At 41.6% G+C, this 27,689-nt stretch overlaps 1 protein-coding gene across 3 annotated transcripts in view; it reads left to right on the forward strand.

Moving 5' to 3' along the window:
• Window positions 1-27,689, forward strand: part of PTPRG (protein tyrosine phosphatase receptor type G) — a 705,708-nt gene that overhangs the window by 148,384 nt on the left and 529,635 nt on the right. For all 3 annotated transcript variants that reach the window (XM_039257247.1, XM_039257249.1, XM_039257248.1), the window contains exon 2: window positions 27,397-27,501. In XM_039257247.1, the coding sequence (XP_039113178.1) occupies window positions 27,397-27,501 (105 nt within the window). The remainder of the gene's footprint in view (window positions 1-27,396; window positions 27,502-27,689) is intronic.

Raw genomic sequence — 27,689 nt, forward strand, 5'->3', positions numbered from 1 at the left:
ATGCTTTGTTCTTGACTGCCTGTGCTTCTCTGCTCGGATGTCATGTGTTTGTAAGGCCACTGTGTCGCAGATTACGGCCCATTCCTGCCTTGTTCTATCTCCTCTCCCTGATTATTTCTTCCACTTGAGCACCGTTTGGCATTCCATAGGTTTTACTTTAATTTGGCTCATTCATTTTTTTTCTCTGCACCTCTACTCCCGTTAGAATGTAACCATGATGGTAGAGGGATTTCTTATGCATTTTTATTGGGTTGGTAACATGCATATGTGAAAGTGCGGACATGATCGTGTACTGCCCGGTGAATGATTACAGTCTGAACACACCCATGAATGTCACAGCACTTCAGAAGGCCCCCTCACATCCCTTTCCACTGTTTTTTCACTTTAAGGGCTACAACTCTCCTGAGATCTGACCTCATCAATGAGGGTTGGATGGTAGGGACTTGGCAGTCGCTTTCACTGATATATACAACTCATGCATGCAGCAAACTCTGGCTGAGTGAATTAAAACAACACTGGAAGTGAAACCAGCACATCTGATGTAGCTAGATGTCTAAAGCCAACCTCCTTTTGTGGATTCATCCGAGTCCTTGGGAAATGCAATTAGAGGCTTTTGAAGTATCCAGTTGCAAGGGACTGGTCGCTCTAACTTAGGCAATTAGATTTGTCACTTGTTTCTACCGTGTTGGCCCAGATTATTTAAGTATTTTACCTGTGATCTCTTTAAGTCCCCTCCTCTTGCTCGTAATTTTAATTCATTGTCTATTTTGTTTGCTAGGCACTTAATCAGACCTCTCTCTCTGGTGATTGTCCTACAGGATTATTTAACTTCTTCTTGCCTTTCTACTACATAGTAAATTCAGCCAGGCATAATAAACTTGCGTCAGATTTTACCTTCAGTCTTGATTCTTTCCTAGCTGGAATTATGGTACATTTCTGTTCCTGGTCACTGGCCACTGTCTGAGACTCCTGGAGTATTGATTACTTTCCCAGTTGGATGCCTACATTGGAAATGCAAGTGAATTGTTTTAGTGCTTTAAGTAATAGAGGGCCATCAGATTTGATTGTACTGCTAACCATTCGAGATTTGATAATGAATTTAAGGATGCAGTGGCTTCAATTTAAGCCACTGGGCTTGAGCTGCCTCTAGCTGTAGAGATGTCTAGAAACTCAAGGCTGTGCCATGTACTACAGAGATACTGTGTAATTGATGAACAGAGTTATTGGGCCTTTAAATCTTGGCAGATGGCAGAGAAGTATCCAGAAGAGGTACCTATTTTTAGCTCAGACACGTCACCACATCAGCCGAAGCTGGGCTTGACTATCATGCGATGGGATATTATGCAGTCATTAAAAATCAACAAGATGACCATTACATTTTAGGACACGGTTTGTGTTCTGTTCTTCATATTTAACGCCATGCCGTGTATGTATTTCTCTAAGTCAGGAAGTGACTGGAAGACTTGATTTTGTTAAAACCCACAGAGACCACACACCGGGTAGGGCTGCCTTGGAAGCAAGACCCAGGTATTACTCCTGATGCTCTCAGCTACAAGTGAGGAGAGCCCCAACTCTGAGTGATAAGGAAAGAGCAATGTTATCATCTGTCTTAGAGATCTGGAGGTAGTGGATTTCCAGGTATCAGTGGCCTATCACCTCCATTGAGAACTCAGGTGGTTTTTAAATTTCTGCTCTGTCATCTATGCACCAGATTTGTCCTCGGAGTGATTCTGCTCAAGGTGGCCAGATGGAACTACATGAAGCGTCTCATCCAGACCTGCAGAGAGAGGGGTTAGGTTTGACCCATTTGGGCTACTTACCTGGTGCTGTGAATTAAGGCAGCCCTCTTGAGGCTCATAGCTGAGTGCTGGAGGGGCACTTGGGACTTCTGATCTAGAGGAGGAAGCAGGGCAGGTGAGGGTGGGGAGCAGATACCGGACGGACATCTGACCCACTTGCTGGAATTTTGAGTTGTGTTTTCAGAGCCTTGTTTGCGTGTTTCAGATTCTAAGCAACCAATTGAAATATGGAAGTCAGTATCAAATTCCTAGACCCGTTTTCCCTTAAGTTATAATGATAACAACTTCAAAGGGAAATTGTTGGTATCATTGGGTAATTAATAATGGTGACTATTTTACCATTAAGTCTGTTTATTTTGGTGAAGCTTTAAAACTTTAAACAGATTGCTTTCCCTTTTTTTAAGATTTAGTATACGGTCTGGCACCGGATGCTTAGTACATAGTTATTTAATCCTGAGTATAGGAATAAATGTTTTATTTTCTATTCCTAAGAACTATATAAAAGGTGCCAGCCTGCATTTTGGAGTTATGACAGTAACATTTTATTTTGGATGCGCTGGGAGACAGAAAGGGAACTTCTAAAGGATTGTTTGGGGAGGGGTTTGGTGGGGGTGGGTGCCTGTGGATGATTGCTTTCCAGGAGCTGGACTTGTAATCTGTCCCTGGGTCAGAACTATTTGGTATTCACCCTAGGCCAAATATTTGGGAGTGTGTTTTTGCCCTCTTTCCTGTCTTTTCAGGAAATGTCTTTGTTTTAGAAATGATATAATCTGTTCCTTAATTGGTACATTGTTCAAAGGCCTGGCAATGTGTGTTAACATACTTTTGTTTTATTTCCCAAGTATTTTATCAGATGATCAACAGGAAATTACACGTTTAAAATCATGGTGGCTTTTCCACTTTTTTCTCTATCACATCGTTAATTTTCATGATGAGATTATCTGTGGAGATACTGTTCTGAGAAGTTGCTAAGCTTCATCTGCTGTCCATTCCCTCCCCCAAATGATTGTAGTAAATGGGATGTGTGTGTAAACTTGGGAGAGAACAAGAAAAGGGGGGAAACTCTCGTGGTCTTATTGTCTGTAAACATCCATTTCTCCCAGTATGATTTCCTTATTTCCATGTGAAGTTATTACAATAGTTTGGCCGGAAAGCAAACATTATGGCCTTTATTAGATTGTCTAAAGTATTCTCCTTTTTTAACTTTATATCTTTTAAATTTTTTTTTTTTTTTTTTTTGAGAGAGTGTGTGTGTGTGCATGCACAGAGAAGGGGACAGAGGGAGAGAGAGAATGCCAAGCAGGCTCCACACTCCACATAGAGCCCGACGCACGGCTCAATCCCACAACCTTGAGATTATGACCTGACCTGAAATCAAGAGTGGGACGCTCAACCGACCGAGCCACCCAGGTGCCCCCTTTTTTAACTTTTAGTTTTAAAATAGTTCTAGATTGACAGAAAGGTGCAAACATAGTACAAAGAGATCCCATGTACTCTTCACCCAGTTACCTCTATCGGTTCCATGTTATGTAATTGTAGCACAGATTCCAAGCCAGGAGTTTGACATGGCACTATGTGTGTGTACAGTTTTGTACAATTTTATCGCGTATGTGTATTGGTGGACCCATTAGTGAAATCAAGATACAGAATGGTTCCTTATCTGGTGAGCGTTGCGTATAGAATTATTGAATCCCTCTGTTACATACCTGAAACTCATATGTGGATTGGTGTACCCATCACTGAAATCAAGATACAGAATGATTCCTTATTATGGCGAGCATTGCATATATATTCGTCGAATCACAATGTTGTACACTTGAAATTAATATAACCTTGTCTGTCAACTGTATTTCAATAAGAGAAATATACAAAGAAATTACACAGAATGATGCCATCACCGCAAAGTTTTCCCTCATTTTACCCCTTTACAATCATATGCCCTTCCTTCCTCTTCTATCTCAAATTAATGGCATCCACTAGTCTTTTTTATATCTGTATAATTCTGGCATTTTAGGAATGTTACATACATGGAACCATTCAGTATGTGACCTTTAAAAAAATGTTTATTTTGAGAGAGAAGAGAGAGTGAGGGATGGGCAGAGAGAGACAGAGACAGAATCTCAAGCAGGCTCGATGCTGTCAAGGCAGAGTTTGACACAGGGCTCAAACTCAGACTGTGAGATCATGACCTGAGCTAAGATCATGATCTGAGCCAAGATCAAGAGTCCGACGCTTAACTGTCTGAGGTACCCAGGCACCCCTAGTATGTGACCTTTTGAGATTCCCTTTTTCGCCCCCTTTCTTTAAAAAGAATAATTGATACACAATAATATATTAATTTCAGGTATACAATATAGTGATTCCATTTCATATACATTATGAAGTGGTCACCACAGTGAGTCTAATATGATCTGTTACCATAGAGATTGGTAACAGTAATGTTGACTGTATTCCCTGTGCTGTATATTACATCTCCATATCTTAACTATTTTATAACTGGGAGAGGATTACATACCTCTTAATCCCCTTTACCTATTTCATCCATCCCCCTTGCCCCAAGTCTGTGTTTTACTTTGTTTGTTTGGTTTGTTTTTCAGATTCTACATGTAAGTGAAGGCATTTGTTACTTATATTTCTGGGTGTGACTTATTTCACTTAGTATTCCAACACATATTGTTGCAGATGGCAGGATTTCTTTCTTTTTTATGTCCGAGTAATATTCCACTGTGTGCACATGCCACATCTTCTTTATACATTCATCGTTTGGGGTTGCTTCCATATCTTGGCTATTGTAAATAATGGTGCAGTGGACAAAGGGGTGCATAATTCTTTTCAAGTCAGTGTTTTCTTTTTTTCAGGTAAATGCCTAGAAGTGGAATTAGTGGATCATATGGTAGTTCTGTTTTTAATTTTTTTGAGGAAGCTCCATAGTGTTTTCCAGAGTGGCGCCACCAGTTTATATTCCCCCCCAAGGGTACACGAGGGCTCTCTCTTCTCTGTATCCTCGTCAGCACTTGTTATTTCTGGCTCTTTGGATAATAACCATTCTGACAGGTGTGAGGTGATGCCTCATTGTGGTTTTGATTTATTTTTTCCCTCATGGTTAGGTGGCTTAGTGATGTTGGATTTTTTTAATGATTTATTTTATTTATTTTATTTTTTAGAGAGAAAGGCACAATGTGCTTGGGGAAGAAGGGCAGATGGAGAGGGACAGAGAATCTTAAGCAGGCTCCACACTCAGCATGGAGACTGACTCCGGGTTTGATCCCATGGCCCTGGGATCATGACCTGAACCGAAATCAAGAGTCAGAGGCTCAATTGGACTGAGCCACCCAGCCACCCCAAGGTTGGCTTTTTTTTTTTTTTTCCCCTCAGCATAAAATCTCTGACCTCTGTCCCCGCTGTTGGGTGCGCCAGTGGTTTCAGCCTTATTTTAGAGGTATTCCATGGAATGGACACGCCACTGTTTCTGTAACCATTTACCTTTTGAAGGAGATTTCATTTTTTCATTTGTTTCAAAACAAAGTCAGTTATTAATAGTGATGTAGAGTTTTTTGAATGGGCATTAGTTTTCACTTTTCTGGGGTAAATACTGGACAGTATAATTGCTGGGTCACATAGTAAATGCATGTTTTGTTTTGTTCTTGAAGAAACTCCAAGCTCTTTTTCCAGAATACCTATACCATTCCATGGGCCCACCTCAGTGTATTCAAAAGATCTAGGTTTTCTGCATTCCCATGAGATGTTAGTGGGTGTCACCATTTTTATTTTACCGATTGTGATAGTTGTGCCATGAGAGCTCATTGTGGTCTCCATTTGCCTTTCCCTGAATGGCTACTGATGCTGAATATTCTTTCATGTGCTTATTTGCCATTCTCTCTGCTGAAATGTGTCTTCAGGTCCCTTGCTCACTTCCTCACTGGATTCTTTGTATTTTTACTGTTTAGTTTTGAGAGTTTCCTGTATAGTCTACATAGTCGTTTCCTATTGAATATGTGGTTTGCAGATCATTTTCTCAGTCTGTAGCCTGTCTTCTCATCCTGTCAACAAGGCCCTTTACAGGATTGAAGTTCTTATTTTTGATAAAGTGTAATTTACTCATTTCTCTTCATCTGGATCATGCTTTTGATGTCCTCTCCGAGAACTCTTCACTGAGCCCCTGGTCCAGAAGATTTCCTCCTATTCAATCCCTTAAACATTTTAGAGTTCTACATTATACATGAAAATTTATGATCCATCTTGAGTTAGTATTTGTAATAAGGTATCAGGTTTAGGTCAAGATCCTTTTTATTTTGCCTGAGGACATTCAGTTGCTCTGTAGAGCACTATTTGATTTAAAAAAGACTGTCCTTCTTCCATTGAATCACTTTTCGCCCTTTAGTCAAAAATCAGTTGTCTGTGCTGTGCAGGGCTCTTTCTAGGCTCTCTATTCTGTTCCTTTGGTCTTTGTGTCTCTTTGTGTGCTGGTACCACACAGTCTTGGTTACTGGAGCTGTATTACCCAATTTAAGATTGGGTCAAGTGATTCCTCACTCTTTATTCTTTCCTTTTGATGGTGTTCTCTTCTGAAGACTCGATTCTCTGCCCACCCCCTGCTCTGTTGTTGCCTGGAATGATCACTGTGTTCATTGTAAATGACCTCAGTGCCCTTCAATAAGCCTGCCCTTTTGGGGCGCCTGGCTGGCTCAGTTGGGAGAGCATGTGACTCTTGATCTTGGGGTCATGAGTTCAAACCCCACATTGGGGGCAGAGATAACTAAAATAAATAAATAAACTTAAAAAAATAATGATGCGGCACATTTTATCCTTAGGATTAATTCCAGTGGATTGGTGGTATCCACTTATAATCTGTTTTACTTTGTTCTCTTTCTGGAATCCAGTTTTGAGCAGCACTGAGTGGATAAGGTCTGGCTCAACAGGAGAGTCCTGTGAAATGTGAGTGATACCTACTTTGGGTTTAGGATAGGCACATGGTGGCAACAGTGCTCGGTGTTTGTCTCATTGGTACCACATAAGGCACTTTTGAGTCTATCTGGAGAGGAGCCAGAAGTTTATGACTCTGGCTGGGATGGGTGGGAGAGGATACACCTCCTTCCCATATTTAACCTAACTTTTCCAGTTTAAATCTTTCCGGCAAATCCTCATACTTTGTGACCTCATAATGTAAATCTGAGAAGAGCTGCCTTTCTGACTTGGTGGGATTTTTTCCATCAGGGAAAGATACATGCATGGATTAATGGTTGAAACATAAAGGATTTGGGTGTTAGAATGTATCTAGAAAAAATGGATGAGTAGGATGCCTGGTGGCTCATTGGTTAAGTGTCCAACGCTTGATTTTGGCTCAGGTCATGATCTCACGGTTTGTGGGATTGAGCCCCTGTGTTGTCGGGCTGTGCACTGACAGCACAGAGCCAGCTTGGGAGTCTCTCCCTCTGTCTCTGTTCCTCCCCTACTTGCTCCCTCTCTCTCTGTCTCTCTCTCTCTCCCTCTCTCTCTCTCTCTCTCAAAATAAATAAATAAACTTAATAAAATTGAGTGACTAATTTTGGGGAGCTATGTTATTAAAATCTCCCAAGTTTATAATGGACATTACTACCATTAAATGGAAAACACCAACATATTGCTAAACATAGTTGTTAAATAAATATTTTCTTACTCAGGATATTGAAGATGTCTACAAGACCATTTTATAATACATTAAAGGCCAGTAGTGGAATTACATCTTTTTCAGTGCCTGTCCTCCAAATCACCTTTTCTGATACCTGAAGTTTCTGAAGTTTCAGCATCAGGGTCATTATTATTATATATTTGCCTCTCCAGATATCTTCGATATTAGATTTCTGTTCCGCTGAGTTTGTGGCATGTTAAGCTTCACTCACTTATTAAGGTTGAACTGTGGAATTTAATTTGCTTTTCTATGGCATGTTTCTAAGTGCAGTAGTTTGGAAATGGAAGAGAAGGGAAGGATAGGCCTGGGACCCAGATTGTTTGGGAGGGTGGATTACATTATTGTAGTGTCAGATCATAATTGTCAGAAGTTACAAACATGGTTCTTACACAAACATAATGTATATTAAATTCAAATCAATAATGAGGCAAACAATAATATGGTAAAGCCAGTTAGAAGAGCTTTTGGAAGAACTAGGTATTTTAAGCTAGTAAAGAATGTCCAAATATGATTCCTAGGTTAGCTCCAACACTGGTTAATATCCCTGTGGTTATCCCACAGAGTTACAAAGCCATAAACTAATTCTTTTGCCTTATTTGCCCCTTGAAATGCATAGGAATCTCCAGATTAATGTGTAACTTCTCCACGTCTGGCCTTTAATCTTAGTAAATAGCAAGTTAAACAATGGTACATTCCCAGAGTTACTTAAGATTTTTCGGTGAGTTTGTTAAATTCAGCTCCAGTGTGAAACTGAAAGGGACTTTCTGCATTCTCTTTACCTAATTTCTATGATTTGGATAATTTTTCTTTTTTTTTTTTAAATATTTTTATTTATTTCTAGGAGAGAGACAGAGAGACAGCATGAGCAGGGGAGGGTCAGAGAGAGAGGGAGACACAGACTCTGAAATAGATTCCAGGCTCTGAGCTGGCAGTCAGCGCAGAGCCCGACGCGGGGCTCCAACCCACGAACCGCGAGATCATGACCCAAGCGAAAGTGGGACGCCCAACCGACTAAGCCACCCAGGCGCCCCTGGATAATTTTTCTCATCAGCAATTTGTAAAGCTTCAAGGAGACCAGGCTTGAGTTTTATCTACTTTACAGTTTTGCTCTTGGCTCCTGTTGATGGCCGGTCTGCCTGGTTGCACTTGAACTCTTTGTGATATTTTCATTGCTTTTCTCCTCCTCTGTTGGCATTTGGCACCTCCATTCTCTCCTCCGTCCTCACTTTATTTCATCCCGATAGAATGCATTTATGCCTTTTCCTGTTTACTGAGCATGCCAGCAAAACGGAATGGGTGATTGGAGAAGACTGAATTACAGATTCCTGAACAAATTGAATTACTTTGCTGTCCTGGGCTTGGACCTAACTCTGCCATGCCTTACCTTCATGACCTTGAGCATGCCTCTAAGCCTCTATTTTGGTCACCTCAAATGGGGTGAATGATGGTGCTTACTTTGTACAACGCTGTGAAGATTAGAAGATTAAAAAATAAAAATGATGGCCACACACCTATAATTGTGTCTCGTCAGGTTTCTTACTAGATGTTTGCTAAAGGAATGCAAAGCCACTTGCTTTTTAAGAGCTGGAGAGGCACGCCACAAATAACTGAAGGGTCTTACAATATTACTCATAGGAGCAGGGACAACTGGCATCAAACACCTGGCATCCCAGCTGGAGAAAGAGGAGTGGTCAGTAGGCATGGTGGCAAGGTTTGTAACTGTCCCTCTCAAGCCAATTATGGTTTTATGGCTCAGTTTAGCTTTATATTAAAACATTTTTAAAGAGAAGACTAAAATCTGAGTTGTCTCCCTTTGTAAATGTTGGCACCTGATTGGCATGCTATGTTTATGGGCTCCATAGAGTGGGCCACCAGTTGGCCATGTTGGCTCTTTAGATTTAGGTGATTCAATTTAGATGATTCAATAAGCAAGGGAAAATTGTTCACCTTAGACCATGTCAAAGCTTGAAGTGACCATACTGGTCGTTTTCCTAGTTCCCTGCTTAGATAGACAGGCCAGTTTGGTTAGGGCAGAGTCTGAGGACCTTTTGGTGATGGCAGTTTAAATTTTTATGGAAATGAGCGTCACTTTTACATATGGGAGTTATAAGGTTTAACACAATTTTCTTTTTTTTTTATTGAAGTGTAATTGATATACGATGTTATATTAGCTTCAGGTATACAACCTATTGATTCGACAATTCTGTACATTACTCAGTGCTCATCATTGTTAAGTATGGCCACCATCTGTCACCATACAACGTTATTATAGTGTTGTTGACTGTATTCCCTGTGCTCTACTTTTTATCTACGTGACTTATTTTATAAATGGAAGTTTATACTTCTTAATCCCCTTCATCTATTTCATTCATCCCCACATGTGCCTCTCTTCTGGCAACCACCAGTTTGGTCTTTGTATTTAAGAGTCTATTTCTGTGTGCATTTGTTTTGCTTTTTAGATTCCATACATAAGTGAAATCATAGGTCCTTCTAGTCAGAAAAAGCAATAAGTGTGATTAAAAACAGACCTCATTGCGGAAATGCCTAGGTATGTGATCGTATGATTGATCAGTTTCATGGTTCCAAGATTTTTGTCAGCCAAGTAATGGTTCGTTCATTATTTCATTTGCTCCAAAAAGATGATGATGTGATGTATCTTATTATGCTGTTTAGCTCTGTTTAGATGGGTCTTCTTGAGGTCTGCAGCGATTTCTTTGATGGGACGGGTTTCCGACCACCTTGGGGTAACTACATTGCTGGTTCTGCACGTGGGCAGCTTGCCTGCAAGGGAGGCCGTCTGTGTTGGCAGAGCCGGGGGCTCGCCCTGCTGGGCTGGTGCCCACCAAATGTTGCAGCCGCGGTGGCTCAGCTGTTGTGTTTTTATACTAACCGTTATTAGCCATGCAGACCTTTATGGTTCAAACCAGGCCACATCTGTTGTGAGTCTCGTGACCTTCAAAACCGTCAAAACCCAGAGCAGAAAGAAATGCAAAACGCACTTTGTAACTCCAGGCTTTCTGCAGGCAGGTCTGTTTAGAGGGCTTCACTTAAAAGATTTTTCTAAAGTTATTTTGTAAAAAGATGGTCATTTCCCTCGTTCTGCGTTAGCAGTGGATTTACAGTATTGGAGATTTGAACCAATTTGTGTTGCTCACAATGTGGTTGGTTGACAAGCTGCGTCCAATCCCAGAAGGAATTTGCTTAAAAATTTATTCTGGAGCCTTACTGTAGACCAAGACGTGCAGATTCTTAGGGATGTATTCTTGCGCTGACATTTAAACCAGTGATTTGGGCATTTAGGGCAGAGCGTCCAAAGGGACATCTGATTCTCTCTTAAAGCGGTGTGCACAGGGGCGCCTGGGTGGCTTAGTCGGTTAAGCGTCCGACTTTCGCTTAGGTCATGATCTCGCGGTTCGTGGGTTTGAGCCCCGCATCGGGCTCTGTGCTGACTGCCAGCTCAGAGCCTGGAGCCTGTTTCAGTCTGCGACTCCCTCTCTCTCTGACCCTCCCCTGCTCACGCTGTCTCTCTCTCTCTCCTAGAAATAAATAAAACATAAAAAAAAAAAAAAAAAAAAAGAAAGTGTGCACAGAGTTAGCTGATGGAAGATCAGGGGGTATGTGGTGAGTTGAGCACTCCCAGGAGTGGCTCAGTTTCTTAGAAAGTTTGCTTTTTTTGGGGTGTCAGATTTTGGGAAACGTCCTAAAATCCTGTGACCTGGGAAATGGTCATGGTAAGAACGGAAACTATATTTCCAGGTAGAACATGGTGATTCATTTGGTTATGTTTCCTGGAGATGATAATGTTTAAGATGAAATTGTTCCCTTTGTATATGCGGTGTGTCATCGAAACTTAGTTCCTCCTGTGGAATAGAATGGCCTGGATGCCAAATATGCCATTGATGCCGTTCCTGCAGTGTTTGAGGCCACACCGTTATAGCTCCTGATGTATTTATGAGCCTTCTCTTTCCATTGCAAAAGCAATGGAGAGACCATTGGACCATAAGTCTTTATGCAAGTCCTTCCCCCCACCCTACTCCCAGCCGGATTAACAGTCTCTTGAATGAAGAAAAAAAAAAAGTTGGGTTTTTCTATTTTGGGGGAATGAAGTAGATGGAAGAAGGAGGTTTTCACTCAAGTATTCTAGGTCACATTTTGTCCTTGATACAGGAGCAAAAGGGACTAAAACTGATTCTCACCGTGCTTTTGAAATCTTTAAAGCAGCACGTTTCAGACATTTTAGATGGAACAGATTTATTTTATCCAGTATATCCAAAATATTTGAACGTGTAATTAAAATGAAGAATCATAATGAGACGGTTTGCAATCATTTCTTCCTACTTGGTGTTGAAATCTTGTGTGTATTTGATCCCTACGGCACCGTTCAGGGCAGCCCTGTGTGGCTGGCGGCTGCTCTGTGGGAAACGTTTCTAATCCCCACATCTCCGTTTAAATGTGAACATATGCCTGCATGGAACTTTCTTCTTTTCTGTTTTAGAGAAAGTGAATTGTTTTCTCAGCAGTTAGTTGGTGTTAGCATAATGCCTTCCTGTGTAGGCTGTGGTGTTAGAATTCTCTTGCAAGCCTTGTAATAATTTTGAGGAATTATCACTTTTATTACAGTATTTTTAGTGGCGACTAGTAGAAAGTTTTTGTAGTGGGAATTCTTTCAGTGTGAAATCTTTTAAAAAGGACAATCAGAAAAAGAAAACACAAAACAACACATTGTTTCTTCTGGGACCTGGTTTGGGGCGTCTAACTAACACTAAGTGGGAGACAGAATATGTATCATTGGAATTCAGATCTGTCCAGGAGAGTACTGGCTCAGAGGTCGCTTGGTATCAGAGCAGAACATTCTGTGTTAATGTCTTATGTTTGAGCCTTTGTATTTTTTTTTTTTTTCAGAAAGACCCTAAAATGCATATTGCTTATTTCCATGTTGTAAGTCCCCAAAGTCCCCAGACTTTAGACGGGAGCCTCAGTTATTTTTCCTGTCCTCTACCTGTTCAGTGTCCAGGTTTGAATTCCTTCTGCGTGGACAGTATAATGGGACAGGGAGGAAGTACTTTGCCATTCTGTGCCTCTGGAAAGGATAGTTCTGGAGGATTGGCCCCTGAGTGTGTGGTGAGGACTGAGTGAGATAATCCACTTGGAGAGCTTGTCGTACTGCCCCCCGGTACGTAGTAGGGGCTACGGACATAATCGCTCTCCTCTGCATCTTCGCCAATTATCTTCATTTTAGACACTGAAGCAACACAGTGGGACTTTGGGGAATGAATGGGTTTCTTTGATATTGACATAAGGTTTAAAAAAAAATACTTCTTTCTTCCTGAAACGTACATTAAAAAAATCTTTGTTTCTGCCACGATGTCTTGTCTTTCGGCTCATCTCCCCATGCCATCCACTGTTCTATCCTGGAATTGAGCAGCTCTGCACTTTGCGTGGAGATATTTTCATAAGTACTCAGGTAAGAGCGTCTGTATGAGAGGACCTTCCACCCCCCACCTCGCAGCGTAGAAAGTCCTAAATGGATTTCACAGAGTACCTTCCCTGTTTCGGAGACATTGGTTCCTGCACAAGCCTCCAGTGTCACGTATAATTTCTGAAAAACCTAAAATCTGCAGCTTTTTGGGCTCCATTGTATTAAATACCAAAGAATGGATTAACCTGAATGTGGGCCTGGCACAAAAGAAAAACCCGGAGGTTTCCAGCAGCTTCTAATACCATCCTTTCCTCTCACCTTTTCACTTAATACTCCCTTACTGATTATGCAGAGGCGATATTTAAGAGCAAATGTGTGTAATAAACCTTTGTAAGTAATATTTAAAGGACTATTTGTTTTTCAGAATTCACTCAGGATTCCTGTAATCTGCCATCCTGTAGTTTGGGTACATGTGTTGCAGCAGTTTGTTCCAGCGTTTTCTACCGCCTATGCTACCTCATTCTTATCTGTTGTCTGAAAATTGGAGGAACAATTTGTTTCATTCAGTTAAAAATTTTTTTTTAATGTTTATTTATTTTTGAGAGCGAAAGAGGGAGAGAGAGACAGCATGAGCTGGGGAGGGGCAGAGAGAGAGGAGACACAGAATCCCAAGCAGACTCCAGGCTCTGAGCTGTCTGCACAGAGCCCGACGTGGGTCTCGAACCCGCGAACCATGAGATCATGACCTGAGATGAAGTTCGATGCTTAACCTATTGAGCCACCCGGGCACCCCTCTTTCATTCAGTTTTGCCTAATAGGGAACCCTCCAAAAATACAAAATTTCCTTTTGACTTCATTATATTTATAAAACAAAACAAAACAAAACAAAACAAAAAGGAAACTGCCCTTCTCTTCTCCTTGCCAGTCCCAGTTTGATTGACTATTGCAGAGTCATAAAAGGATTTACATTCAGAGTTGAAAAGCCTCCTTGCAATTGATTTCATTCAACTCCCTGTTTACAAATAGATATTGAGAGGGAAAAAAGCAATATTGAACTGGAACTTTCCATTTTAGATAAGAGCTTTTTGAAGTCCTAAAACTGTTGTTCCATTTGACTCTTCAAAAAGATCTTGTGGTATAGTTGGTCAGAGTCATAGAAGGCTTTAGAAAAAGCATAGCCAAAAAAGAAAAGAAGGGAAAAAACTCTACTTACTTAATAGCTGCCATTTCTTCACCAGAAAAGGACTATTGGTTAAATAGCTCCTTTTCCAAAAAAGAGAAAAATTCTGCACGCTCCCACCCCCACCAAATAATTAGTTTACACAACTGCTTTTAATGCTAGTTAAAGCTGACTCAGACAGAAATGCTTTAGCCTTCTTGATGTGATCTGGTGACAATTTTTTTGTGGTTAGAATTTTTAATTAAATCATTTTATATAAGATTGTAATAGCCCTTTCAAATTATTTTCATTGAGAATTGCATTGTGTTATTTCAAGCTATTAACTCCTCCTCAAGCAAGCAGGATGCAGGATATTTCTTCTGATTTCTTTCTGCATTTGAAGAGAACAAAGCCAACCTCATTCTTGCCAGAAAGGAAACAAAACTAACACTTCATAAAAATGGAGATAACAGAAATGAATTTGTAGCCCTGGGATATTCTGACCAGCAACATTAAATTCTTTGGATTATGTTTTCCTTTAAAATCCCTGGGTCCAGCCTACTTGGCTGAATCAAATCAGCTGATGGGAGGCCTGTTTCCCAGTGTTTTAGGAGGAAGACGTCATTGTATGGACTTTGAATAACAGAGAGAAGGGTATGTTTGGTGATATATCTCCTTACCACCCACAATGCATATTTGTCCCTGAATACATTTTCGTGATGATAGACAATCCTGAACAGCGGCTAAAGACAAAAATCCTTGTCATTTTGCAGAGATGAATTACCGTAGATTTAATTTATTAATTATCCTTTACTTAGGTTTTTATTATACTTCACTGCTGTACATAACTGGTGGAAGAGAGAGGTTTCTTTTAGGAATTGTTTGGGGAGGCAGAGAGAAGTCCATTTGGGTTTAAAGCCATGCACGTGTCCATGTTGAAGCAGAAATAACATTGTCCTTTAAAAAAAAAAAAAAAACCCACCTACGGGGCGCCTGGGTGGCTCAGTCGGTTAAGTGTCTGACTTCGGCTCAGGTCATGATCTCACAGTTTGTGTGTCTGAGCCCCATGTCGGGCTCTGTGCTGACAGCCAGCTCAGAGCCTGGAGCCTGCTTCAGATTCTGTGTCTCCCTCTCTCTCTGACCCTCTCCTACGCGCTCTCGCTCTCTCTCTCTCTCTCTCTCTCTCAGAAGTAAATAAAACATTAAAAAAAATAACCCATCGAGGTCTCTTCTGAAATCCATAATAGTATGCTGTGCGCTTCTACAAATCACACGGGCAGGGACTTATTTTTCTTGTGTGATACTGAGGGTGTTATTTTATGCAGTCTATGGCTCCAAGAGGAAGTATAGTGTAATGAGTATTCTTGCCTTCTTTTCCTCATTTTGTTTACAAATAGTTGTATCTGGTTTGCTTCTCATTAACTGTTAATCTATTTTTATTGACATGTACTGTATAAGCAATTAATTGCTTCATCACATTAGTGCAAATCCTCATTCAGGTGAAAAAGGCAAAGGGGAGGTTGTAGAAAATGTTAGCAAAATCAAACCAGAAGAGTCGAGTAGGATTTTGGCCAGGTAACTGTGAACGTTCAGCTACTGTTTGCTCTCCTAAATGTTGCCTCCAGCAGCACCGCCCCCCTGCACGCAGGTGCAAGTACACAATTAATGAGCGATTTGTCCTGCCTCAGCCTGGGTGACAAGCCGCTGTTTTCTGCTCTTGCCTGCCTCCAGTCTGTCCCCTGCACAATGCAGTCACCTTTTGAAAGCATTGATAAAAACATTCTAAAATTAGATTATGGCAACCGTTACATAGTTCTGTAAATATACTAAAAACGATTGCATTTCAATAAGGGTGTTTTATTTTTTTTATTTTTTATTTTTTTAAATGTTTTATTTCTGAGAGAGAGAGAGACAGACAGACAGACAGCATGAGCATGGGAGGGTCAGAGAGAGAGGCAGACACAGAATCTGAAACAGGCTCCAGGCTCTGAGCTGGCTGTCAGCACAGAGCCCGATGTGGGGTTTGAACCCACGAACCGTGAGATCATGACCTGAGCCGAAGTTGGACGCTTAACCGACTGAGCCACCCAGGCGCCCCTCAATAAGGGTGTTTTAGAGGAAAGCACGAAGCCGACCTAACTGACCACCCCCTTGGAGCCCTTGGGTGCCTCTCCAAGCTCAGTTCAGAGCCCACCATGGTTGCGTCGGATCCTGCCCGTCCTTATCCTCAAGCTCCTTGAGGTCCCCCCTCCCCGAGCTCCCCAAGCTTTGGCCAGGTTGGCCTTCTTGTCCCATACACCTTTCTGCCTCAGAAACCTCCTACGTTCTGTTCCTCCACCTGGGACTCTGTCCTGCTGTCTTGCCAATGTCTTCAGCTAAAATGATACCTCCTTCCTTGACTACCCTGCGTTCCTTCTCTTCGGGTATTCTCTATGGCTGTACGTGGGTTTCATTTAATTTTCACATTTGTTTCACCATGCATGTCAATTGTAACTTTTTTATTTTTTAAAGGTTTTTCAAAATTTATTTTTGAAAGAGGGAGAGCGAGCAAGCAAGCACGAGAGCATTCAAGGAGGGGAGGGCCAGAGAGAGAGGGAGACAAAGAATCCAAAGCAGGCTCCAGGCTCTGAGCTGTGAGCACAGAGCCCGACCCGGGGCTTGGATTCACCTACCAGGAGATCATGATGTGAGCCGAAGTCAGATGCTTAACCGACTGAGCCACCCAAGTGCCCCTGACTTATATATTTATTGATTGGCCCTACTGTTGAATGGAAACTCCCAGAGGGCAGGAGCAATGTGGGGCATGTGTTATTGAATGTCTTCATGTAGCAGCATCCTGTTACAACGAATACTTGCCTACACCTTAACAAACTCTTAAGAAATTCTCTTTTTAGCCAGAGGAGTTAAGAACAACTTAAACAGATGGTAAGTGTGGAGATGGAGTAGGCACTTCGTGGACCAGAAGCCCAAAGCTCTGGGGAATAGATACATATAGGCCACTGAGTGGCTGGCTGCCAGGATGTTACATGCTTCCAGAAGTAACAGGTTTCTGGGTTTACTAAACCAGTCGGGTCTGCCCCCTACACCGTGATTGGTGTGTTGAGCAGAAGGGTGTGATGGTTCGAGTGCCTTCTGTATTTAATCCTCAAACCCAGGATTTACGGTTGATGCCTACAACGTGTTTCCATTTTTTCCTCCTCCGTGTTTGTTTATTTTGAGAAAGAGTGTGTGGAAAGAGTGTGTGCGTGTGGACATGTACGAATGGAGAAGGGATGGAGAGAGAGAATCCCAGTTTCCTTTCTGTCCACTCAGAGCCAGACATGGGACTCTATCCCACAAACCATGAGGTCACCACTTGAGCTGAAATCAAGAGGCCGAGGGTCCACTGACTGAGCCACCCTGGTGCCCCTACAGTGTGTTTTTCTACAATCTACCATGATTACATAGTATCTTTGTTAGTATTTTTGTTACTGGGCACATTATGCAGGGCTTGGTTTGGAAATAGGCACCCAGTAGCATTTGAATAAGCTTTCTTCGTCCATTTATTTTTGTTCTGTTAAAAAAAATACCCATTTCCTACAATATTTTTCTTTTGATATTTCATAAGGACTCTGTATTTATAAATGAGCCAACTATCGGAAAGATTCAAGGCATCAGGCTTATCTTTTATTTCCCGAGGATAAAAATTTATCAGGCAGTCACAATGACAGATTTTAAACAAAGGAAAATATGAATGAAGAGAGCTTAGTAATCTGTATCACTTTGTTTCCTAACTCAGGTTGTAACTCCATACTCATTTCTGCTTGAATGAAAGTGACTTTGTTTTTTATAGACAATGACCAATGTTTATAGAACTGAAATTGGATATTCTCCACATCATGTTAGAAAAATCCCTCTATTTTTCTGTTAGTATTATCGGAACATGATTTTATCTTAGACAGTTGCCAGTAGTGGTGGGAAGAATAGCCTAGAACACTTCTGTCATTTAAAATGATTATGTTTTTAGGGGGACCTGGCGGGCTTAGTCTATAGAGTATACAACTCTTGATCTTGGGATCATGAGTTGAGGCTTCATGATGGTGTAGTGCTCACATTAAAAAAATAGGAAGAATAAAATTATTATGTTTTTAGTTTCCTGAGACCCGTGTAGAAGAGGCTGTTTTTCACTGCTGAGCAAGTATGTAGTAGCTGTTAACTCACAGGTATTTTGATGATTAGTGAAAGTCAGTTTTGTGGAGAATAATTGTAGTCTAGTGTTAATTTTGTAGGTTTGAGAGCGATGTCTGGTTCAGGGCTTTGTGTCCTTGGGCACGTTACACACCTTTTCTGAGTAATTGTACCCAAGCCACAAGATTACTAGAAGAATTAAATGAGCCATTGTATTGGTGGTGCTTTTAATTGTGTATCTGCTGGCTAGGCAATAAGAGTTAGTGAATAGCTTCTAATTGGGTTGAGACCTTGGGTGGCAAACTCAGATAGCCATAGAGACTAGTGAGGAAATGAAATAATAAATGATAAAATAGGACTGGGTGGGGTTAGATTCTTCTTGAAAGAGCTAATTGCTATTCACATAACCTGTTGTTGCTCTTTGGGAACAAAGTCCAGATGACATTACACAGTACAGTATTGTGGATCTCTCTACATTTCCCCATGTTGCCAAACACTTAAACACACACGCATACCATAGGTGAAACAGACTATCTGGAGGGATTGGCGACTGTCTTCAACATAGTGGCCACCAGGGTATAATATCTGATCTGTATTTGCCATTTCCGTTGATCATTAAGGATTCAGACTGATGGCAAGTTGTGAACTTGGAAGTACAGATTTGTGGCAATTGACGTTACCACAGCCATATCCATGACTGACCTTCGTTTTCCTGATTTTCTTGTAGAATCAGGAGGCTTGATTTTTTGAGAACCAAAGAGTATTAAAGTGGGTCAGAAGAGTTGGTTGATTTATTCCTATCTTATGTTTATAAGATATTTGAAGCCAGGAGTCCAATTGTGTTTTAGAAGCGTGGCTCTAAGGAAGAGTGCAGCATGACCTTTTTAAGAGTTTTATCACAAAAGTGTAACGAGCCTCTGTATAAATCTGTTCTCTAAGTGAACCTCTCCTTGGACTTGTGGGAAAGCATCTATTTTTATTTCTGAAGTTTTTAAACTAGGATGTAGTTAATAGAAAGATGGCTATAATGTTTTTGACTCTTTTAGTCTTGTCTGATTAAGAAAATAGATTCTGCTTTGGGGCGTCTGGGTGGCTCAGTCGGTTAAGTGTCTGACTTTGGCTCAGGTCATGATCTCACGGTGGGGTGAGTTTGAGCCCCACTCGGGCTCTGTGCCCAGAGCCTGGAGCCTGGAACTTCGGATTCAGTGTCTCCCTCTCTCTTTCTGTCCCTCCTCTGCTTGCACCCTATCTGGCTGTCTCTCAGAAATAGATAAAAATTAAAAAAAAAAAAAAAAAAAAAGATTTTTGCCTTTTGTAATCAGTGTTATTTGAGAGTAAAATAAAAAAGAGAAGATCAGTCTTTGGCTTCTCTAACTGACTTAAGCAGTAACATTTTTATAACCTACTTTGTGTTCTTTCTTCCCCCTAGGATACTACATTGCTGGGCAATTCCTCTTTCCTTTGAATCGTAATCTGTTTTACTTTAAAAAAAAAAAAAAAAAAAGTCCCGGTTCTATATTAGGTCTCTTTATCACTTTAGATGGTGAAAAAAATATATTTTGGTAGCTGGGACAACAAGTAACATTTGAATATGATAAAATAGGTAATCTACTGTAATATAGTCTATTGTGTTTGAGGTGAGCCAGGTATCACAAAGGACTGGAGGGAACCATTTGTAATGCCGTAGTTACAAAGGAACACACTTCTTGATTCTCCTCTTTGGGACACTCACTGAGTACATTTTACTACAATTAATTGGAATATAGGCACAAAGGAGATGAGAGACTGATCAGAATGTTTAATTATTTTAACTGCGATTTGATACTTTTGCCCATTGTAGGCACAAAAAAGATAAAGATTTATTCATTTTAGACTATTGTGTGGGATTTAATGTTCTTAAATGCTCTTTAAAATTCAGAGAAAATTATGCTTGTTAGAGATTTTGCCATCCTTGAGGGATCTTTAATTTGTTTGTTGTATGAGCCGTTATAATAGATATAAACAGCCTGCTTAACTGCTTGTCTGCCATTATGGAAATATGCATTCTGGACGTGAAAATGTGAGTGCCTGTACTTATTTTTAGTGAGCTTATTTTTGGCAGTAACTCTGGCAGAGAACTAGGACTCTGTGTGAGAGCCATCCATCCATCATCTTCAGTAATTTTCATTCTGGCACTAGAGAACCAGAGTCTCTCTGTTCTGACGTTTCCAAATGTGGATGGAAACTGATGGATTCTTCTAGGCTGCTGAGGCCCTTGGAATGACCTAGAGCTGGACACACGGTTAAGTGGAAATACCCAGAAGTGTCACTACGTTATTCTGCGTTGGGGGCGAGAAGACGTGTGGTCATGGTGTAGGCGGAACTTTGGCGCGTTCTCATCGTAAAATGTAGTCTGGTGTCACCTGCACGTAACCTCTGTCCTACAACGACCTTTTTCTCCGGGAGATCATGACATAGCAGGTATTCAGTAGACGTTGTTGGTTCAATATGGTCAGATGAAAACAGTCAGGGGAAGGAAAGCTTGTGGATATATTGAAATGCCTAGTGATCGTATGTCTGTCGTCCTTGGTGGGCATCTGAGACTTCCACTCGTTTTCGGAGACACAAATGCATATGTAAGTGTATCATCCTTGTCAAAAAACAACAAGACGTTAGTTGTACTCTGTGATTCCAAGTCACACATTTGCGGTTCCGGAAGGAAAATGTTTTCCATCATTACATAACTGCATTGAGTTTTCTCCCGCGTAGATTGAGTGACCCTTCTCTCTGACAGTAGAGCCTAAGGAAAGACAACTATGTCAGGAATGTTATTTAATGTAGTGTTTAGCGGGGCTGGTCTCCTTGTGGGAAAAATGTTCTGCCTGCAAATTAACACAGTAGAGTTCAGACAGCTTGAGACTTTTTTTTTTTTTTTTTTTTTTGTATTTCCCCCAAGTCAAAATTTCTGGGAAATGCGGAGAGTCAAGATTACACAGAATCCTCCTGAAGATACAGTTAAGGCAGATGGGATACACATCTGCTTTTATATTCCCAGAATACAAACATTTATTGTTATAAACTCTGTCCGGTGGCTCTGGGAAATTAAATCATGCACATAGGAAGCGGTTCCGTTGATATCTTCAGTGGTAGGTAACTCTGTGGATATTTTTATAGGAAAGGATTGGGCCTTTGGGTCTGGAAACATTTTTATCTTTTTTGCTTCAGGCTGGAAATGAGGTAGGCTCCAGAGAAGTTCTGAGAGGGGGTAGGGTTTATGAAATCTCCCTGATGAAAATACCTGTCACTCATTTCCCACTCTGCATAGCAACCAACCTGACTTAAGCTTCCTCCTGCTGAGCAACGCGTAAGCATCATTGGCTAGTTAATGCTATTGGTTTTGAAATCTTCACTTTCATCCTGTCAAAATTGAGAGGCTCACGTTCTCCTGGCTGATGGGGAGTAGCTGGGTATTAACTTTCTAAACTCATTTCATTATTATACCAGTCAGACCCTCGGAGGCTTGCCCAGGTTTGATATTCTTCTTGCCCAGGTGTGTTAGCCGCGTGCATGTGTGTATGTGTGTGTGATGGTTGAAGTTGCGCTGGAGACTACCTCTTCGAGGTGGAGTCTCCAGCATTGTGCACTACTAGAGGATGTCCTTTTTGTCTTCTACACTTGTTGCATCACGGTGATCCCAATTCCTTGAAGCATTATCACAGCCTTAAAAGCCCTCCTGAGCTTTCTGCTGACAGATGACTTCAGCTCCATTAACCATAGTGGGCTCGGTGCTGTAGAACTTGATATGATACATGTTTGCCCAACACGGACTCTTCCCTCTTGTGAGTCACACGATAACCACAGGCAGATTTATACCTACTGTCTATTCTGAAGAATGAAAATACATATTTTCATAAGCATGCTCCATATTTAATTGTGTAATTAAGTTGCTGACATAAGCAAGTATGTAATTTCGCATTAAGGTAAGGATCCGTAAAGGCATGCATTTGCATAATTTAATTTTCTGCACAGAAGATATTGAAAATCAATAGCATGATTCATAGCCTTACCATGTCATTGCCATGCTGCTGGTGGTTGGCTGTTTGAGTCAGTTTAAAGAGTATTAAAATTGATTGAATTTGGTGTGCTGAGTCTGTATCTTTACTTGGGAACCACAGATTTGTTTCTTTTTGCAAATCTCTGCTCCTTGCCAATAAAATATTATGTTGCTTAATATACTCAATACACATTTTTGACTGTTGTTCAGATAATTTCTAAAACCTTTTTTTTTAAACCTCATGTGATGAAAATACATTTGAAGAGGGGACTAAAATTTTTGTTTTGTTTTAAATTATACAAGGGCCCTTCGTACATGTTTGCATTCTTAGGGAAAAAGAAATCACACATTACTGAGATAGATGGAATAAAAGGGAAAACTAAATGTAGTCATCTTTAATGAATAGTTTAGGTCTTAAAAAGAAATCTGGTGTCGGGGTGATAAAGTCCTTTGCTTCCCTGTTCATTTCTGAGTTGCCTCAGTGAACAATCGCTTATGAGGGACTCAGGATCATTCCCTCCAGCTTCATGTTTTAGACGTTTGCTATTGTGGTAAGTGGGCAGTGGCTAGAAAGTGAGGAAGTGGGAAGGGCATGGTTGTGGCTTATAGAAACACACAGGTACACGTATACACAGACGCACAAACCCTTATCCCCCAGCATAGATACCATCAGCCTTTATGTTGTTCGTGTGGGTGTCTATTCATTCACTCACTCATTCACTCACTCATAATTGGTTATCTACCATATGGCAGACTCCATCATGAATGGTAGGTTGAGAGTTCCTCATCTCTGGGGAGCTTGGAGCCCCTCCCAGGCTGTACAGTGTATCCTTCAGAAGCAGGTTTTTTGCTCATTCGTCACCTTGCCCACATTGTACCTCAGTGCTTTTGGGGGTGTGATGAAGATGGGGTTAACCCACCTTCCTCGCGATGGCCCTGCCCTCTGTGTTACCTCTTTCAGTTGGCCTGTATCCAGCAAATACACACATCTTGTTTTTTGTCCCAAGGGAACTCCCTTTAGACAGCTCGGCCCCTCATCCGAGGCCCCGTCGACCACAGTGTGCTGCGTATGGATGACTGGGAAGGGAACTACTCTCTGGGGTATGGATTCCATTACTGGGCATTGCCGGGGGAGGGCCTTCTGATGGTTATTCCTCCCTTGTTTCTTGAATTGGATATATCTTTGTAGGTTTGCTTTTTCCCCCTAATAGCTGAGTGGGCTTGGCACTGTCTGTCTTTACGCTGGTGTGGGACCCCAAAACCTGCTTAACTCATAAGCTCTGGGTTTGCTTTTCCGGCAAGATGGCTTACACTGCTGCCCACATGAAAGCAACTTCAATGAGAGATGGTGCTGACAGCCCTTGTCTTCCTTTGTTCCCCACCCTGGCCTTCTCAAAGGTTCTGGAAAATGAAAAGCACCTCCTTTTCAGGATAAAAGGGGGATTGGTTGTAGAGACTGGGGTAACATCTTCTGTGAAAGGGATAAATGAATATCCTTGAGGATAATTCCATTCCTCCTTCCCTTTTCTCTCTGGCTCATTTGTGAACTTTTCTGGTTCCGATCAAATTTAGCTACAGTTTGAGGTTGACGCTGCACCAGTGTGACTTCTGCAGCAGGCTGTTCACCCTGCCCGGCCAGCCTTTCCCAGGAGTAACTTAGCCATCGGGCCCCAGGCTATGAGGGTGAATTGAGAGAATGTCAGAGTTGAAGGGGTTCTCTGGTCTAGCTCAGCAGGAATTTTGTGTTTTTTATCTCTGACGTCAAAATCAAATCACCTGGAGGACTTTTTTTTTTTTTTTTTTAAAGTACCTGTGTGTTGTATCTTGGTCACACCCCAAGTCAACTGAATCCGCATCTGCAGTGGTAGCATCCAGGGCATAGGTTTGTTTCTTTGTTTTGCTTCTGTTTTGTTTTTAAAGCATCCAGGTTGAGAACTAGAGCTCTAGTCCGACAATGGCCTTTTATGCATGGAGAAATTGATGATCAGAAATGGACTCATTTGAAGGTCAGCACAGTCACCTTTGTAGTGTCCACTGGGGATCTTTTGTATATGAGGGACAGAAAAGAGAGCTTTGGCAAGTAATTTGTTCATGTAAATATAAAGATTCCTGCAGGAACATTTTCACATTACCTTTGTCATGGGCTTAAATTTTGTCAGTAGAATTGATCTATAGATTTTGCTTCCCCGGCTTGGTTGTATTTTTGAACTCCTCTGCTGATCTTCTTCTTGACCCCCACCTAGGCTCCTAAGGCTTTCTGGATCCTCCCTAACACCGCCAGGAAGAGCAAAGAATCTCTCTGATTGACTCATGTCCCTCCCCATTGCCAAACATGCCACTGGGACCAGGGGCATGGTTTACAATGATTGGCTGGCTTAAGCCAGACAAGCCCCCCCCGCCCCCCGCCTGGGCTGGCAGGGATGGGGTGCCAGGGCAGGCTATCTATTGCATGACTTATGGGTAGGTGGGGCATGGGGTATGATAATGACAAAATCGGAGTCTCTGTAACAAATTTCTTCTGTATTATTAGGTATTTAGAAAATTTTTTTAAAAATATTTTTTATTTCTAGGAGAGAGAGAGAGAGAGCATGAGCAGGGGAGGGTCGGAGAGAGAGGGAGATACAGACTGAAATTGGCTCCAGGCTCTGAGCTGGCAGTCAGCACAGAGCCCGACGCGGGGCTCAAACCCACGAACCAGGAGATCATGACCTAAACGAAAGTCGGACGCTTAACCGACTAAGCCACCCAGGCGCCCCTGTTAGGTATTTTTAAATCACTCTATGCCCAGTGCTTAGTTGCTCTGCTCACAATGTCCTGTGGTGTTTTTGTAACAATGCTATGAAGGATATCGAGGCTCAACCACATACCCTAATGGAGGTCACAGTTCTGCGTTCAAGAGTGGTTTGCTCATTTCCTTGATAGAAAAAAGGAGGATTATTTGGGAGTAATTATTTAGAGTGAACTAGCTCTAGGAAGCATATTAAACAGACACATGAAAAAGTTTCCCACATGCACAGAAAACAAATAAGCTGAGGAATTATTTATGTAGTGTGCTTTAGTGCAGGGGAAAAAATAGAATAGGGGTGTAGGAGATGGAAAATTTTATTTTTGATCACTAGAAGTTTAGAATGGTCAACTTCCTGGATCTCTGCTTGGCTTATCTGCAGAATTAGTAGGATGGAGTAGTTGGTGGCTACCTAAACCTTTAGCATACTTTAAAAATGGGAAATTTTTGGTTTTTGTTGTTCAGGACCAGAGAGCAAACATAAATGATACCAGGTTTACTTTTCAGATGTGTGTTTGAATTTTACAGGATTCTGGTTTCCCCCTGAAGGGCCCATGTCTATGGAATATCTGTTTCTAGTTAAAGCATTTTTTTTTTTTAACCCAGTGTTTGGAGTTGACATGCATAAAGCATAGATCTTCCTCGACTTTTGATGGGGTTATGTCCTCATCAACTCATCGTAAGTGGAAAATACCTTGCATTGAAAATGTATTTTATACACCTAACCTACTGAATATCATAGCTTAGCCCAGCCTGCCTTGAACATGCTCAGAATGCTTCTGTTAGCTTACCGTTAGGCTGAATCATCTAACACAAAGCCTACATAATAACTGTGTTGAATGTCTCATATAATTCATTGGATATTCTACGGAATGTGGAAAACAGTGGCTGTATCAGCACAGATGGTTGGAAGTGTGATGGCCGTTGACCCTCGTGATCATATGGTTGACTGGTAGCTGTGGCCTCTGCTGCCCAGCATCATGAGAAATGATCTTCCCCGGCTTATTGCCAGCCTGGGGAAAGATCCAAATTCAACATTCAAGGTTCGGTTCCCACTGACCGCCTGTGGTTTTTGCACCATTGGGAAGTTGAAAAATCAGTAGGTCAGCCCGTCATAAGTTGGGCACTGTGTGAACTCCACATGTTTGCTAATTTGCCATCATGGTGAGATCACTGTCATTACTTTGACTAATTCAGAATGGCGAATGTACTGTTTTCCTGGTGCCTTCTTAATCTTAAATTGAATCTACAGTTCTCCTAACCATTTCCCCTGCTTTTTAAAAAGCACACTTGATTTTGTTTGGGTGCATTTAAATATTAACATAGACAGCTGGGATGTATTGTTTGAAGTGTAATTCCATTTCATTTTGGATTCTGGGCACCTGTGGTATTTGTCTTCTTACATGTCAGTGCATTCGGGTGTGGGCTCACAAGAAGGGGAATTTACATTCATGAATTGGCTGGGAGGGGAGGACTTTGAACACTATAGCAGCAGGCAGGGAGAAGCTCTCTATAATGGCAGAGAAGATTGGATTCATTATGAGTTTTCAAAAAACACACCATTAAATAGGGTTTCTTTTCTGAGTATTGTTGACCTTGGTGGGTTTCGCGTTTCACATCAGGTCTAATGGGACTATTTGGGGTCCAAAGGATGCAGAAGACGTGTACTCACTATGGAAAGTCTCCTAGGCCTGAGGCTGTGATGTGTTTGGATGGCCGAGACACTGGCTTTGATGCAGGCTTGCGTATGTTCGGTTCCCCGATGTGCTGCGTGCTTACCTGTGTTATCTGGGACCAGTTACTCAGTGTCCCTGAGCCTTAATTTCTCCATCTGTAAAAGAGATCTAATGCCCTTGCTGTATGAAGATCAAGAAAGCCTGAGAGGCCTTTTGCAGCTAGGACAATAGGCTTATCGATGCAGCCAGAACAAAAACCGTGGGTTCCAAGTCTACTAGTTGTAGGGCGCTGGATTGGACAAGTTAAAGTTGTTTAACTTCTGGAAGATTCAGTTTGCTAATCTGTAGAATGGTCTCCTTATTGGGACCACTGGGTGTATTACTGCCTGGTAGGGTTCTACAGAATACGTAAGATACTCTGTGTCAAGGGCTTAGGGCATCATGCTTGGTGGCACGAAGGGAAGGCTCATTGTAAGCTACTTTTAGTATCCGTAGTAATCCTGGTAATCCCTCTAGGTTATTCTATAGTTGTTTTTCTGTAAAGTCAGGAGGTTCTATTCCATTATCCGTGAGGCGTCTGCTTCTGGGATGTTACTCAGGGTGCGTTTGACACCCTTTCCTTTGTCCAGTGAACTCATTGTGCTCTCCCTCTCTGCTCACGCTGCCTCTCTCTCTCTCTGTCTTTTGCAGCCTTGACAGAAGGCTACGTCGGGGCCCTGCGCGAGAACAGACACGGAAGCTCGGCGCAGATCCGCAGGCGTAAGGCTTCAGGCGACCCATACTGGGCCTACTCCGGTGAGTTGATCTGTTCCGACCAGGGTCACAAACCCCACTAGGCTCTCTGGAAAGTACTCTCTTAGTCACTTTCACACCTAACTTGTTTGTTCAGACCTTTGGTAGTTCACTAAAAGTCCTAACACTCGAGCCTGTTTTTCCTCAAGGTTACACATACCTTAATTTATCTCTCCCACCTGTTTTCTCAA

This window comes from Hyaena hyaena, unplaced genomic scaffold, assembly GCF_003009895.1.
Source record: "Hyaena hyaena isolate Hyena2069 unplaced genomic scaffold, ASM300989v1 scaffold_608, whole genome shotgun sequence".
NCBI classification, from domain to species: domain Eukaryota; kingdom Metazoa; phylum Chordata; class Mammalia; order Carnivora; family Hyaenidae; genus Hyaena; species Hyaena hyaena.